Source organism: Atractosteus spatula, chromosome 3 (genome assembly GCF_055471065.1).
Source record: "Atractosteus spatula isolate fAtrSpa1 chromosome 3, fAtrSpa1.hap1, whole genome shotgun sequence".
Taxonomy (NCBI): Eukaryota; Metazoa; Chordata; class Actinopteri; order Semionotiformes; family Lepisosteidae; genus Atractosteus; species Atractosteus spatula.
Genome location: NC_142708.1, coordinates 72,591,869 through 72,607,863, shown reverse-complemented (window position 1 = coordinate 72,607,863; position 15,995 = coordinate 72,591,869). Strand labels below are relative to the sequence as shown.

The 15,995-nt window shown below is 45.5% G+C and overlaps 1 protein-coding gene across 1 annotated transcript; it reads right to left on the bottom strand.

Moving 5' to 3' along the window:
• Positions 1-157: 157 nt before the first annotated feature.
• Positions 158-13,753, bottom strand: kcnk6 (potassium channel, subfamily K, member 6). Its single transcript, XM_088912258.1, has 3 exons — positions 13,343-13,753; positions 7,123-7,518; positions 158-5,117 (listed from the first exon to the last, which is right to left on the bottom strand). Exons 1-3 carry the CDS (start codon positions 13,656-13,658, stop codon positions 4,888-4,890), a joined length of 942 nt encoding a protein of 313 aa, XP_088768384.1. The 5' UTR covers positions 13,659-13,753; the 3' UTR covers positions 158-4,887.
• Positions 13,754-15,995: the final 2,242 nt, after the last annotated feature.

The following is a 15,995-nucleotide window of genomic DNA, read 5'->3' as shown; positions in this document are numbered from 1 at the left end:
AAAGCAAAAAACTTTTCATTTTCTTAGTGCTCTGATTTATATAAAAATACTAATTCCAACAAGATGTTTTGCGAGATGACTGTTCCACAGTAGATCAACAGCCAGCAATTTAATGGTTGAATAGAATAACGCTTGAACAACCACCGCAGACGCAAGAACAGAAGGAATTAAAATGTTTATTGTTTAAACACTGCGGTATCCCTTAATGAGGATACAGACAAAACCACAAAACAATAATGCATAAAAACAAAATACTGTAACTAATAGTACTAAAAAGAAGTTTACAACCAATTCAAAACGATATCAGATGAGTTTACAGGTATTCCAAACAATTGATGCATAGAGTTTAAAAGGGCAGTACTGTTGCTCCAGAAGGGAAAACTGTGAACTCCAGAAGAGCTTTAAAAATTTTTCCTTTGGGTATCAAAACTTAAAACTTGCTTCAGGTCACCTTATTTATTGCCCACAGTTACAGTTAATCATTGTACATTAGAGAACAGTAACCTAGGTTTTACAGCAACAATGATCCAATTCTCTTCCAAAAAAATCACAGACTTCAACTGGTACCAACCTGAACTGAGCCAACAAAGTTCCACCGTTGCCTCATCTCAACTCTCGAGAAAGAGAAAATGTCGACATGCCCACACTAATAAAAAGCGTCGCTAAACGTATAAAACTTGTGCAAAGCGATGCCCTAACCTGGTCTGCTTAATTATTGCACTGAAACAGATATGAAAGCCATTTAAGGGCAATGCTGCCTGGACACCATTCGAATTGAGGTTCAGCTGGTCTAAAGCAGCAATGCTTTGGCAGTGCTCCGACTCGAATACCCCCCCTCGGCCCCCCTCCCCCAGTGAACACGAAGTACCCAGAACACCAAATCAGAAGTTTGAAGATCACATGCCGAGAAAAGCAAAAAACTGCAATTCAAGCGACTGCTTCAGGCTCCTCCTGGTTCTGCCTCTTAAGCAATTCTAAACCAAGGTCAGGAAGGGGCAGCGTCTCAGTGCTGTTTGCAGAACGTGAGCATTTAACCTCTTATTTGTTTGATACACGTTACATCATTGTGTTACCATTTCTCCGCAGTTTAACCACTGTGGAAACATTGTGAGATTTTCCCTTTCTCCCACTGGTTGTTGTATACAGGCCATCGCCGTGTCACACACAACTTTCAGACGCGCAGACTTCTGTGAACGCGCCCTTTCTCTACACATCCACTTCAATCCACAGGAACAACTCTATGCCCTCATTTCTATCAGCATATTTGATCAAGGTGCTGAACAAGCATTCACAAGTGAAAAAAAAAATTGTAAAACCTCTGAAGAGGGGAAAAAATACAGCTCTGGTCTGAAGAAGTGATTGATTTCATGTAAACAAGAGGGAAAAAATGTGCAAATTCTTTTGTATTTTGAGGTTTACAGGGACAAAAGTGAAATATAACAACCAGACAATTTAAAGTGTGCCTCCACTCAAGTTAACTATGATGAAATTGAGGCACAATAAAAAGGAAGGATTCAAGGTTTGGGATCCACTGAATTTGTTAGTAGACTATGTATCATTTTTCTACTACCAGCTTCCAAGTACTGTATTCCAGTCTGGAGTACATTAAGCTACCTGTCGTCACAGCACACAAGCCCCGAAACATTCCTGTGATTTCAGGATTCGTGATTGCTCAATGGGGCACTCTGATAAACACCCACATGCAGTTCCTCCAACCTGTCAAGCAAAATAATGACCTATTGCACACTAACTGGGATGGATGGCAACAGGCAAATTTTAACTCCTCAAAGGTCCTCAGCAAAAAAGGGGGTTAAAATACCCGATGACATGGTAAAACTACAGTAAAGTACTTGTAACAGAGGTTTTATACAAGTCCTCCTGCTTCTTGGAGATGACAAGTTTAATCACACTGTTTCTAAAGCCCCCTACGCTTGGACTCGCCGGTACGGTTTCACAGCTCTGCTCAGAGCCAGCTGGGATCAGGAAAGAGGCAGCTCTCGCTGATGACGCCCCCGATCTTCGCCTGTCCCGACAACACATCTGCATCGCAGACTAGACTCAAACCAGCAACACCTGGACTACAGGGCTTCCGCCCCAGAGAGCCCATCACTGGTTTCCCATTCGCCTTATTAGTCATTTCCTCCCGTTGGGCAGGGGTCCCCAGTACTGGTCTCTCTAAAGCAACAGCTTCTAAACAGCTTGGAAACCGGTGCAACTATGACAAAAGAGAATGACAGCTATTTGAGGTCAGATGGAATTAAAAACCCACCTTTCAGGACCAGAGCAGGAGATCACGAGGTAAATCTGTATGGACACGCTGACCCAAGGCCGCGATTATTCCACTGCGTGTGGATCGCTGCAGCTCATAAAAGCCAATGGGATCCTGAGCAGCAGCAGCTCCATGTCAAACACACGGCCGAGAGCCAGGGAAGATCGAGCTCGTCGTGAGGTAGGACCGTGAGGAATACAGCTCTGTTTTTTCCTACAGGTAGCTTCATAAATACGTTATCAAAAATGAATAAAATAATAATTGCAACATTACCAGAAAAATACTCCACTGAAACAGTCTAATTTTGAAAAAACAACAGCACCGAGGACCGTGCACAACTCACACAGCTCGTCTCACTGCTCTGAGCTCAGCTCTTCCACACACAGGTGAGCTTCTACTTCACGCAGGTTTAGAAAGAGCTCAACAGTCAAGTTTCAACTACAGGTGGGTTTGAATCCATTCCTCACCCTGCAGATCAACCCCAAGTCGGCAAGTCTCCATTTACAAAGAGTACAAGTGAAGATCTAGTCTGCAGTGGACAATGGACCTACAGACCAAGCATGAGCTTCTGGAAACGACTCTCCGCACTGGAGCTGTGCGCCAGGAGTCTTCTGGTTTTCATTGCGCCCACGCTGTTAATGACTGCACGGGATTCAGAGTCCCAGAGCCCTGGACATTTTGACCACTGCAGGTCAGAGGGTCATCGTGTCAGATTGGGATCAGTCTGGTGGTGCTGATAGACGGTTAAACAGCACTCAAGAGTCAGCAGGTCCTTCAACTGCACGAAATGTCAATATTAACACCCCTGTAGCAAATAGTCTCCATTCTTCCCATCTGGCCTGCTTCTCCTGACTGACCCCTGGCACCGAGAATGCAGACTCTTTGACAGGGAGGTCAAAATGTCACTGACCACAGCAAACATTATGGACTAACTCATTAGAGAGAGGACAGCGGAGATGCCTTAGAGGAAACAGGTCCGGAGGTCTTGAGGCCAGAACCCGATTCTGAGTCGCCACTGCAGTGCAAGTGGACCGTTTTGTTTCACCGTGTGAAAACCCACACAGCAGACACTCCCGGTAACAGCTTTCCAACAAAACGATACGCGATTTCACATCTTTTCAGAACACCGATATTCACGTGAATAACACAGTGGAAGGTCACAGTTGCAGCTGCACCGTTTTCTGTGGATTTCCACATACAAAACAAAGAATTCCACCATCCTCTTTAGTGCCGTAACTCACTGTCAGTTAATTATCCCTAAACTCTAATCTAATTACATGCCACTTACGGTTTTAATCTTCAGAATCACTAAATGACCTAAAACGAACACCAATAAGTCAGGAGTGACAATTTTGGCAGAAGCTGAAAACTATTAAAAACTAAGCAAAGTTGAGTTCATTTAAGTAAAGAGCTCAGATGCAATGAGGCCTAAGGAGCAGGGCTTCTGGCCCTTCCAGTTTCACACACTGGGCTTAGCTACCCATCATGCACTGTTGTGCCACAGCCTTGACATTTGTGCACTAACTGTACAAACCATCCCTGTAGGTCAAAGAGTATTAGGATTTACACCTCCAGACCATCTTCCTTACTTACACTGGACTACAGTGCTGCTGATTACAAGCTCCAGTCCAGTAAGATTTCTCCGGACAAATGAACGTCCTCAAAATAATTCAGTAAGTCTGAAGTAAAATCAAACTGATGGATCACACTCTTGTTCCTATACAGAGCCACGTTCAGGGGTCCTGGTCTGTTTCAGATGTAAAAACATTCATGAATGATGGGCGCTAAGCAGAAGCTTTGATCTTTTAGCGGTCTTGGGCAACAAAACAATTCACACTGATGAAACTAAATGACTAAGAAACAGAGACATAGGGTGCAGGCAAAAGCAACAAATCCTGATAAGGTGCAAACATTGCATTCCTCCTGTGAGCTGAGGGATATAAATGAATAAAATAATAATTGCAACATTACCAGAAAAATACTCCACTGAAACAGTCTAATTTTGAAAAAACAACAGCACCGAGGACTGTGCACAACTCACACAGCTCGTCTCACTGCTCTGAGCTCAGCTCTTCCACACACAGGTGAGCTTCTACTTCACGCAGGTTAAGAAAGAGCTCAACAGTCAAGTTTCAACTACAGGTGGGTTTGAATCCATTCCTCACCCTGCAGATCAACCCCAAGTCGGCAAGTCTCCATTTACAAAGAGTACAAGTGAAGATCTAGTCTGCAGTGGACAATGGACTTACAGACCAAGCATGAGCAAACATTGCGTTCCTCCTGTGAGCTGAGAAAGCTCAGTATACTGCCACCGTTCAATTGTGCCATGAGACTACAAATACACAAACAGATCCAGGGCAATCACACACTTTTTGGAGGCACTGCTGAGTTTTTGGAGTCAGCGACATGTTAGTGGAGGGGAAAGAAAAAAGAAACAAGCACAACGATTTTAAAAAACATTTCAACAGCCACAAGGCTTTAAAATGAAAACCATCACATCTGGTTGGTTCAGTTTATGCTTGTGTCTTTTCCCACCGGAACAGAAGAATGTCTGAAGAGTACAATCCTGGGGTCTGGGTGTCCAGCGAGCGGAGAGCCGAGGGAGGGGTCGGAGGGAGCTATCTGTTGATGGAGCTGTAAGAGACCTGGGAGCCAGGGTCCAGCGGACTGCGCGACTTGTCAACGCTGCTGTGACTCTCCTGGCTGGAGGTAATGATGGACTCCTCGTCCTCCTCCTCTTCCTCGCAGTGAGGCAGGTGGAAGAAAGCAGTGAGTCCGTGGAGGTCAGCCAGTTTGTGGAAGGAGCGCAGGACCAGGAACATCCCCATCAGGCCCAGGAAGAGGTAAACTGTGGACACACAGGCAATGGGAATGATGTTCACCCCACAGATGAATACGCTGGTGAGCTATCTGCCCTCACGCTGCGTTTGCTGCAGAGTGAGCCGTTTCCCCAACAGGGATAAAAAAATCTGCCGAGTGAGATGATAATGGTTATCTCCTTTACTTCATTCACCACTGCAGCACAGCACCACCTGGGAAACGTGCATCATTACACACTAGCAGCCCCACTGCACAGCAGAGCAGGTTGTGAGGGGAGAAATTAACTCAGCTGGTGAAGTAAAGGCCAGACTGTACAAGCCCAGAGAGGCATTTAACTAGAGCTACTCGTGAACACTGCCATGAGATCATTCATCAACAAGGAGACAGGACATGGGTTTGGCATCTCATCTGAAGTACAGCCTCTCCTACAACACAGTGCCCTCAGTCACTATAATGGGGCACCAATTTGAAAATGCTACACCAGTCAAGGGCACTATCTATTGCTAAAGCCACTTACTGCTGCAGTGTACATTCCCTTATCCCAGGAAGATTAATTCACTACAATGTCATCAATACTCACATAGATATTCATGCCGAGTGCCTGTGTCTTTAGATGCTCAGTACAGAAGCACCATGCCTGCGGTTAGAGGGTTTTAAGCTCGATTTTTGCTGGTCAAAAATACAAATGAACTGTTGTTTAAACTTCAGGGCAGCAAATCTGCTTAAGGAACTTACAACAACAGGAGAAACTGCCCCATTGTAATCGTTCTACAGATTAATATCGGAAAACAAGTAACACGCAATGCAAGATCAAAAGCTTTACTTTGCCACTTCAGCTGCAACAAGGACTAAGACCAGAAACGGAATGAGGAAGTGAAATAGTGATACCTAAAATAGTCTATAATTTAACACTCTATATGAGACATTCACAGGGGCTTTACCATGAGAGAATTCTAAGGAAACTTATAGTGTCAGCATTACAGACCCAGAAATTATCGAGCAACAGTTCTGCACTGAGCTGCGACTGAAGTGGGATGTGAAAAAAGTCCCTAAAGACGTTTTTAGAAAACTAAAAGCTCTGTTGTCTGCTTGAGCATATCCCCAGTCCTAAAATGCAACAAGCTCCAACTGAAATTCCTGTCCAGGGAATACAAATCTTACACGTTAAAACAGGGAGATTCAAAAATGGCTTCCATTTGGAATTTTGATCAAATCCAAAATATCAATTTTGTATATTCCGGTTTAGAAAACCGTTTTGTTGGCTGTCCGAGTAATCTATGATATCGGCCCCATTTTTTATTTTGCAGGTACAATTTCCATGTTGAATTTTTTGCACTGCGTCATGCTAGACCTTTCATGTAAATGTTTCAGTGGCTCGGGAGTTAGTCCCTTTTTTTTATTTTATGCAAAGGTTTTAGCTGCAGGAGCTCGAGCCAAAACCCTCACATCTCTGCTCAATCCTATCATGGTTGCAAAAATGCCCTTGTTCACACAGCGCTCCCAGTAGAAAACAAAATCCAACTCGTGGCTCCTCTGCTTAAAAAAAAAAAAAGCAGAGACTTAAGATTATAATGCAGCTGACCTGCAGTGTTCAAGAGCACAGCGTGTTCGTGCTGGATAATCCCACAAGAAGGCAAATAACCTCCTTCTGAGCTGGCAGCCACTGAGACATGTGAAGCAACGCTGGCAGACAGACTGTGGAGCCAGCTCACCCCCGGCTACAGTGAACTAGTTTGGAGCAATTCCACGGCAAGTCCTGTGCGATAGCTACGGTCATGAATCATGGACTTCAAGATTCTTCTGACCTCCCAGACTGACCCCAGTGAGGAGATCCCAGGGTTTTTGTTTTTAGAGGGACCAGTGTAGATAACACTAGAGTCGAACCATCCAGATTCAACGGGACTCAATGACAAATCAAATCAGAACTGGGGTTCGGTGACACAAATCAGGCTTCATAACAGTCTGCAGCCCAGCTCCCTAGAGAAAGACTGCAGTGTGATCATTTAACCAGAATCACACGGTGGCCGACTCACCCATGACCAGGATCTTGTAGAGGGATTGCAGCCTCTGCCCGGGCTGTTCCCCGGGCACGTAGTCTCCCAGGCCGATGGTGCAGAGGGAGATGAAGCAGAAGTAAAAGGAGTCCAGGTAGGTCCAGTTCCCCTCAATGGTGGTGAAGATGGCCGCCGGGACGGCGAAGAAGCAGACCACGACCAGCAGCAGCATGACGGCGAAGTGGAGCAGGGCGGCCGTCTTCTGCTCCAGCCCGGCCCTGCGCTGGCACGCCCCCACGGGGCGATAGGTCAGGAGGTGCATGAGCCGCTGCACGCTGGCGGTCAGCACCAGCATGGTGAAGGGCACGCCGAGGAGGGCGAACACAATGGAGAAGGCCTTGCCGCCGTCCGAGAGGGGCGTGGTGTGCCCGTAGCCTGCGTGCAACAAGAGAGGGCACGCCGCCCGCGGGTCAGCGGCCAGGTTCAGGACACCGCAGACAGGACAACATAAACCATACCAAACCTGACACTGACGCGGCGGTCTCTATTCTGTCTAATTGCATCTCTGACAAACATGGATGACTCAAAATATCCTTCATCTTAACTGTGACAAGACTGAAGTCATGCTTATTGGCACCCCCCATCAACTCTGTAAAGCCAATGCTGTAACCCGATCTGTAGATGTTTCTGTACTTGAGCTTCAGTCAAATATTGGGGTGATTCTGGCTTAACATTCGACCCACATGTGCAGCATATTGTCAAAACACCTCAGAAATATCGCTAGACTATGCCCTATGTTATCACTAACTGTGGCTGAAAATCTGATCAACACATTTGTGTTCTCCTGAATTGACTACTGTAATGCTCTACTTGCTGGGGTATCCAAATCTACATTGAACAAACTGCAGGATGTCCAAAATTCAGCAGCCAGAAGCCTGACCAGGTCTAGTGCAAGTGTTCACATTACTCCTATCCTGGAGTCCTTGTACTGGCTTCCTGTCAAATTGCGTGTGGACTTTAAAATCCTCATGCTGTCTGAACTATTATCACCCTACTCCCCACCTCACAACCTTTGTCCTTCTAGTTCTGGTCTCCTAACAGTCCCCCAAGCTCGTCTACATTCTATGGGTGATAGGGCCTTCTCCTGTTATGCCCCCAAGCTCTGGAACTCTCTCCCCAAGGACATCAGAGAGTCACCTTCTCTAAACTCCTTCAAATCCAGACTCAAAACCCTCTTCTTTAGAAGAACCTTTACTTAACTGGTTCCCTTCTTTACCCCTCTGCTCCTACTACACTTAGTACCACCATCCACAGTCTCCTCTGTGTATTGTAACTGTGTTTTATCTTGTGTATTCTTCTTATTTATTGCTGTCATCATTCTGTGAAGCGCTTTGAGAAGCTACCTTTAAAAGGCGCCATATAAAATAAAGTTTATTATATTAATATTATTATAAACCTCATGTCCGACATTCCCGAATCAGGGACTGAACCAAGACCAAATCAAACAACTTTTTCAAAAGTAGCCACATTAGTCCCTCATTTTCCTATACTGTAGGTCAGCCTTCCTAGTGACCATATGCATCAGGCTCCTCATGGATGTGTTTGTGTGTGCTCCATTGTGTGCTTTGTATTCTACCACAGTTACAACCTTCTGGCTTCATGGTTGTCAATTTTACTACATTAGGGCCACGCACTACAGGAAAATCATGCGATTTGGGAAAGAAGAAACCCTGAGCACAGTTTAGAGAACTCCCCTCTTACAGTCCAGTTACAAAGACCATTCTCCCTGCTGTAAAATAACATCCATTATATAATCCAAAAGATCTTGTGTGACTGTACAAGCCCCCCCACCACACACCCCTCCCCTCCTCCACCCTCCACTTCTGCTCCCAGTCTGCCACACAGGGAGCTGGAGAACAAAGCTTGTTCTGTGCAGAACTTCAGCTGATGGCAAGTCCCCTCCTTAGGGTTTTATTACTGAGAAAAATTACTGTGTAGTCTTAAAATACATCTGCAGCTAGAGTAACCCTTTGGGTGACCTCCCAGGAGTGGGCAGCTTGCACTAACACTGGCCAAAATATTAGGAATGGCAAAGAGGGACAGCTGGAACAGCACACGGGTGACTGCATGCTCCCACAAATGTCCACAGTCTTGTCCCATTCTTCCAGCACGACCACCTTCTAACCAGGCTGCAGTCACATATACAGCAGGAATTTACATGCAAGATAAATAAAATTAAACTTGCTTTTATTGAAGGGCTTATGATGATGTAAAGCACTTGTGTTTCCAAAGGAGATTTTATCTGGTTGGTTAGGGAAGACCATGATAATCTCAAGATTCCATTCACTTCTCTTGGAGTTTCTAATATTTTGGCCAGTGGTCACTTTAATGATGACTACAGTGATGTGTTCCAAACACGAACAGCTCTGGAGCTTCTCAAGCACCCAACAAGAAGAAACCTAATTTATCAAAAATTTGTCATTAAAATGCGCCGCCTTCAAATCTGGACAATGCACAAAACAGAGGAGACACAAACACATAGGTGTTTGTCTCGCGTTCTGGTTTCTTATATTGTGCAAGGCCTGAGCAAGACACAGATAACCTCAAACAAACAACTCCAACAAGGCTGAAAAACATCCACTTCTGGGAACAAAACCCTAGCTACAAACAGGCAAAACATTATGTAAGGCGTGTGATCAGATCTCCTTAGGACAGCAGTGTGACTGTTTTGTTTAAATTTGGAATACATTAACAAGGGGGTTTAAACATTTACTACATAGCAACATAGCCACCAGGAAAAATACATTTAACTCACTTGTTTAGATAAATATGTGAGCTTATTTAGACACTGAAAAAAAATGAAGTGTACGCTACACAGGCATGAAAGCCACTTCCGAAATACAAGAAGACTTTATTAAGATGCAATAAATCGGATGAAACGGCCTGATCAAGTCAGCATCCGACCTGTCAAACGCCAGCAGCTCTCTCAAAGGCAGCAGGAACCACAAGGGCACTTTTCGGCCAAGGGTTGGAATAGGATGCTTCTGCACAACAACAAGCGTTCTTCTCACTGTTAGGAAATGGAGTTTGATTTCTGCCAAGCCAGCTGGTATCCACGCAGCACCAGAACAGCAGCTGGCTCTTCTTTTTGGTCCATTTCAGTTTGCTGAAGGACTGGGGGTCTTGGCACGCAGATTTCAGACCAAGACACCAAAACCCACGCTGCGGTTACAGGAGCAGTTACCAGTCAGCATTTTCACCTGCGCAGGGCGCACGGCCTTCTGGGACAGCAAGCGTTTTACAACTGAAGACAGACACTGCTTAGTGGGGGAAAAAACAAGTCCCAAAGAATCCCAGAGCACTTTGCACAGAGGAGGAGGAGACTCCACATCTTCTACAGCACCCCACTGCACAGCGAAATAGGTGAGGTGAGAAACTGCCTTGACAGTTGAATTACAGGGTAATTTTAGGGAGTCCAGATCGCTATAGCAACAAGCAGAAATGATTCCCACTAATATGAGCAGAGCCAAAGGGTCTTTAACAGCCAAGCAGCCGGGGCCTGAATTTAACATCTCATCTGCAGAGGAGCACCAGCTACCACACAGCATTACCCGTCGGAATGGGGAGGATAGAGGGGAGGATGTGGTTTGAAAATTGTCATCCAGCAGGAAGAGCGCCACCTACTGGTCCACCAACACTGCTCACAGCAGCCAAGCAAACTTACTGGAGGGCTCCCATCCCAGTGTTGAGCATCAGACCCAGAGTTAATAATAATAATAAACTGTATTTTATATAGGTGGCTTCTCAAAGCGCTTTACAGAACGTTTCAGTCTCCGCAATCTGACAAGGTATGTTTACAAGACGGGAACATGAAGTTAACACCACATAAAGTTAACAAAACCTGCAAGACTTCCACAGCCGCACAGCTGTAGAAAAATAACAGTGTTCAGGTGCCCCCAGTTCATCACGGTGAATGCTTATTCTGCATCAACTAAATCTAGTAGGGAAATGTAGCAATTCTGGGTATATGTGACTTTATAGTGATTCGAGTTTTGCTTGCACACTACAATGCTGAGAGAAAAAACAGCAGGGACATCAAAACTAGTCTAAAAAAAAACTCCACCCGAAACAGTGCCACAGTTGCAGGCAAGCATGAAGCTCACTAACAGGCATGTCCTGCCCACAGCAGGGCCCAGTCCAGCAGCATGGGAGAGCTGGGGCCTGCCGGTCCAGTGAAGGGCTCCTCAGTCATGCAGAAGTCCATGGCTTCTTCCCCATCTCCACCATGTTTTGTTGTAAGCAACTTTCTTAAGAAGCGCAGTGATCAGGGGCCACGTACTCTGTGCTGATCACACTCCAGACCTCACTCCTCCCAGCAAACAGAGGGGAGGGCAGGAGGCTACAACCTCTTCTAAATGCTGGGTGTGTCCTGGGCTGCCTGCTGGAGAACCCGGATTGCTGCTGTGTGTTGCGTTCCTGGGCACTGTGGCTATTCACAGACCAACTTCTACAAGGGCTTCACACACAACTCGTGTTACAAGCCAGATGTCCACAATTATCTACTAAATACTTTATGGAAAATACGGACAAGCGTATTTAGTGTTACCGTCTGTGATAATTAGACATGCACTGAAATATGGTGCTTATACTAAACAAAAAAACCAAAGGAAAAGGAGTGGCTGATGCTCCAATGAGTTAGTGCCTGTATGCGGTCCCACAGGACATTCACACTCTTGCTCTACAGCACTGCAGTGGATACTGTGATTATGCTGCACGATTCAGCATTTAATACTAAAAAATAAGCATTGCGTTTCTCGCACAAACCACCCCTGGAATGGTTCAGAGGTTCAGTCATGCTTCAGACCAGTCCCACAGATCCAGCACAGTCTTGAATTCCATTTTTCTCCCCCATTTGCCAGACGTCCACACCTCCAGTCCTGGAGGGCCAAACTTCTGGGTTTCCTTCCACCTGAGCCCTGAATGACCATTAACCGAACTCATTACTTGCTTCACTGGGTCAGTACGCCTTTCCTCTGCCGGAGAAGCTGGAGAATTAAAGGACAGTCTTAAAGCCTGCGAGGACCACAGTGGGGCCGCCCTGCTATACGGAGAGCTGTTATTTGGGAAGAATTCGGGAGAGCCTAACAAAATGCGGTATTTCACCCTCTTGTATTGTTAGCTTTTCATGATGTACTAGTAAGAGATCAGAGGAGCAAGGAGAAATGGAGGTTCATTTCAGGGGACCTCAATCTAATCCGGGAGTTCGCAACTCTAGTCCCAGAGAGCCAGGTGAGCAGTTATAAACTCAACTAGATCAATTCGTTTAACGCCTCCTTAACTAAATGCTTTTCTGATCCGTGATCACTGAACGCCTACAAAAGCCTGCAGGATTGTGGCTCTCCGGGTAACGAGGATGCAGACGGCTGCTCTGATTTATACCAGACGTAATTAAAGCAAAGCGCCAAGTTTCCAGAAATTCCTCCTGGATTCTACAATTACTACAGTTCAGGAACGCGAAAATCATGGGAAAAAAAGATACCGATAATCAGGGAGAAATTCGAAAACCAACACACAACCTCTAAGTCAAAGATACAAAGGGGCTTCGCGGATACCTTTATTACAGGAAAGCCTGTCATTAATGCAGATCGATTCCTTGCGAGCTTCAACATCGTTTTCTAAGCAATGTAAATATGTCCAGCTGCAGCCACTGACTTATTACTAGTGTCCCATTCAACATGAAATTAAGCGAGTATTGCTCTACAAGTGCACGGCAAATGGCTCTTATTTGACCTGCTTTAAGTGCCTTGAATACTCACAACTTCGGGGTGGCTAGATTGGGGGGTAGTGGCGTAAATGATGACGCTAGCCCATCAACAACAAAGAATAACAGTTGAATCCTACGGCCTGCACAAATGCACAAAACATCGGCTATGTAGTTTTCCTGAGGGACAACATAATAACTGGGTCGGTCCGTGACCTCTAAATCTGGATTTTGGACACTAATTAAAAGGAGTTCAAATACATTGCAGGTCATGAAAACTGACCCGTTAGGAGTTCAATGAATAAAGTCGCATCTTTTTAAGAAGTGCGTTATCTGTTCTTCCTCTTCGTGCTTCTGCATTCATGAAATTCACTATGCCAGTGTATTCATCACTGTGTTTTTTTAACACACCGGAATATGCGAGACAAACATCCTGCCACGAAATACAAACTAAAAGGAAGCGCGTAGGGGAAAAAAACGTCAGTTTTTGTCACTTACCCACTGTTGTCACAAGTGTGCTGGCGAAAAACAGGGACGAAGCGAAGTCCCAGTTTGTGGTCGCGGAAGAGTTTTGAAGGATGGAGACGCCGTATTTGTTAGCGGTCAAAACTTTGTCCAAGAAGTTTTCGAGAGAGGTGGCGTTGACGCAGCTCTGGTTCAGAAACTGAGCTTTGAGCAAACGGAGCTCGCTTTTCAACCTCGCTTCTTCGGGTCGCTCGATGGCCGAGAAGACGAGAGCGCCGAGCAACAGAAAAGTTAAATAAAACAGGACAAAGACCAGGAGTAGGACCCATGATCTGTAACCTGAAGACATTGCTTTTGCCTCTCAAAAATCTGTTTTTTTCCCGTTCTTCTTCCGAACAACAGATTCCTCTTCTACGCTACGACTTCTCCGTCTCTCTCCCTCTCTCTTCTGTTTGCTCTTTTTTGAGCAGTTTACCGGGCAGTTCAGCAACTCCACCTTAAACGAAACTTTCCCCCACCCACTCTTAAAGACTTGCCAGGAAGCGGATCCGTGTGAGCAGCGAACAAACAGCTGAATTATTCGTCTTGCGGGGGTTCCCTTTTAAAAGAGGTAGCAACCTACTGAGACAATTCGCATCCCCCATTACTTTTAAATTGTGTTCTGTCGGAAACAACGCGAGCTGAAGTCAACGCAGTCATTAAGTTACTGTGTGCTATCTAATCCCACTTTTCTGTAAACGCAAGAGTGGTAAAAAAAAAAGTGGTCAAATTGTCAAAAACGGGAGAAATAACGTTTATTTAGCTGTTGTGACATCAGGGAGGGGAGATGGGGAGTTTGATAGCTTGCTCAACATAACGTAGACCGCGAGAGGTAACTAAAAATGTTTAATTTAGTGTACTGAACTTACAACACCCAAGTGGGCAAAACAATAGTAATTTTTAACAACAACAACAACAACAACAACAACAACGTTAATGGTTCACAAAGCATGCATCTCACTCAAAAAAAGAAAAGGTGAGGAATGAGCGTTTTCTGTCCTGATTCCAAACTCATTCCGCAGGACACATAACAGAAATTCCAGGAGGATGTGGACTCAGAGGGATAAAAGTCAATGTGATTTTCCTCCTGTTGAAAACGAAGGGCTTCAGGCCGGCAGCGGGAATGTCCGTTATGTGTGGAAGACGAGCTGCAGAGGGTGACCCACAATACCACACAGGAGTGGAAGCGCTCGAATAGACGAGGACAGTCTGTCGGCAAACTACAAAATAGCTCTGCTGCAGTGTCTTCAGTAATGTGGTGAAGTGGTCTGAAAAAGCCCAGCGGGATTAACACTGGCTGCACAAAAGGACTCATTAATGGCAGTGCAGTGCAAACAGGAGAGAACATTACAAGGAAATGTAGAAATGAGCAGGCCAGGTCCAGTCCAGCTTGATTCTGTACATTTCCTGGATTAGTTACTTTGGATAAAAGCCTCTGTTCAGTAACTCAATTCAGATGAAAGACTGAAGAGAGCAGAGGGAAAAGACTTCAGTAATATCCTCTAGTGGTCCGTCGTATCTGATTTTGCTGAGATTTTGTGATGCTAAAAGTCGAACCCCTTGTGGCTGAAAACAGTGAAAACAGCGGCTTTAGCAATTAATAGCCTAGCCTGTACAAGGTGACCTTGTCTCCTGGCATTTGATTGAGACTCAAAGGCCATCTAAGGACTGGGCCATCAGCCCTCATTTGCATACTAAAAGGCCCCTTCCTTTGGAAACCATTATATACTGTAGGCATTTAGGTTTAACGAAGGAGCAGGTTGCCCATTGTCATGGCAACCCGAGTGAGGAAGCAGCAGTCTCAGCCACAGTGTTGGGTCATAAGGGGATGTAAGAAGCTTTTTAATAACTGACACACACACGCAAACAGTAATGCACAGGCCTAGCCAGATCTGTAATAAAAGTTTGTGCCTGAGGTTCTTGAATGTAAAAATGTTAAGCATTCCGTGCCATACATAGTTTAAAGAAGAAATGAGGGCTCATACTTCCTGTTGGAAATTCCATTTAGTAAACACTGACCACCTTCAAACTAGGCCCCGACTGTTCTAACGGTTTTTGACGTGGAGGGTAAGATAGATACTGGGACAGGGAAGCGAATCGTACTTGACATTGCCTTGTGGTTTCTTAAGCAAAGGCAGAAAAAAAGGCAATCCGCAATAAAAAAGCAGAGAAACTCAGCTCCTCCAAGAAGCAGCTGGTCAGCGTTCCCACTGGAACTCAGGATCCAAAGTCCTGAGCCCGGGCTCGTCACTGCGGAGAGTACGATAATGACAAGGGCGTGTGTTTCCAGCGTGCAGATATGAGCTGCTCACAGCAAGAGAGAGAAACAGGACACTCGCTTACAGGCTTGAGGTGAGGCTGTGGGCGGCCAGGAAGTGCCTCATTCGTAATTCTTACCAGGAGCACCTGCGCCTGCAGGCCTGGTGAGGCACTGTCCCCGTACGCTGTGGGGATTGTCTGGTTGTCACATGCTGTAGCCCCAGCGTGAAGTCAGGAACATCGTTACTCCGGTCACTGGGTTTTTCCTTGTAGGACAGAGAATGCGCGATGAGAGAAATCATCCTGGTACCTTTATCTGACACCTTCTTTGTCAGCTGTCACAATTTGACACACTTTTGTGTCAGAGAGAGTGTCGAGTCAGCACAAG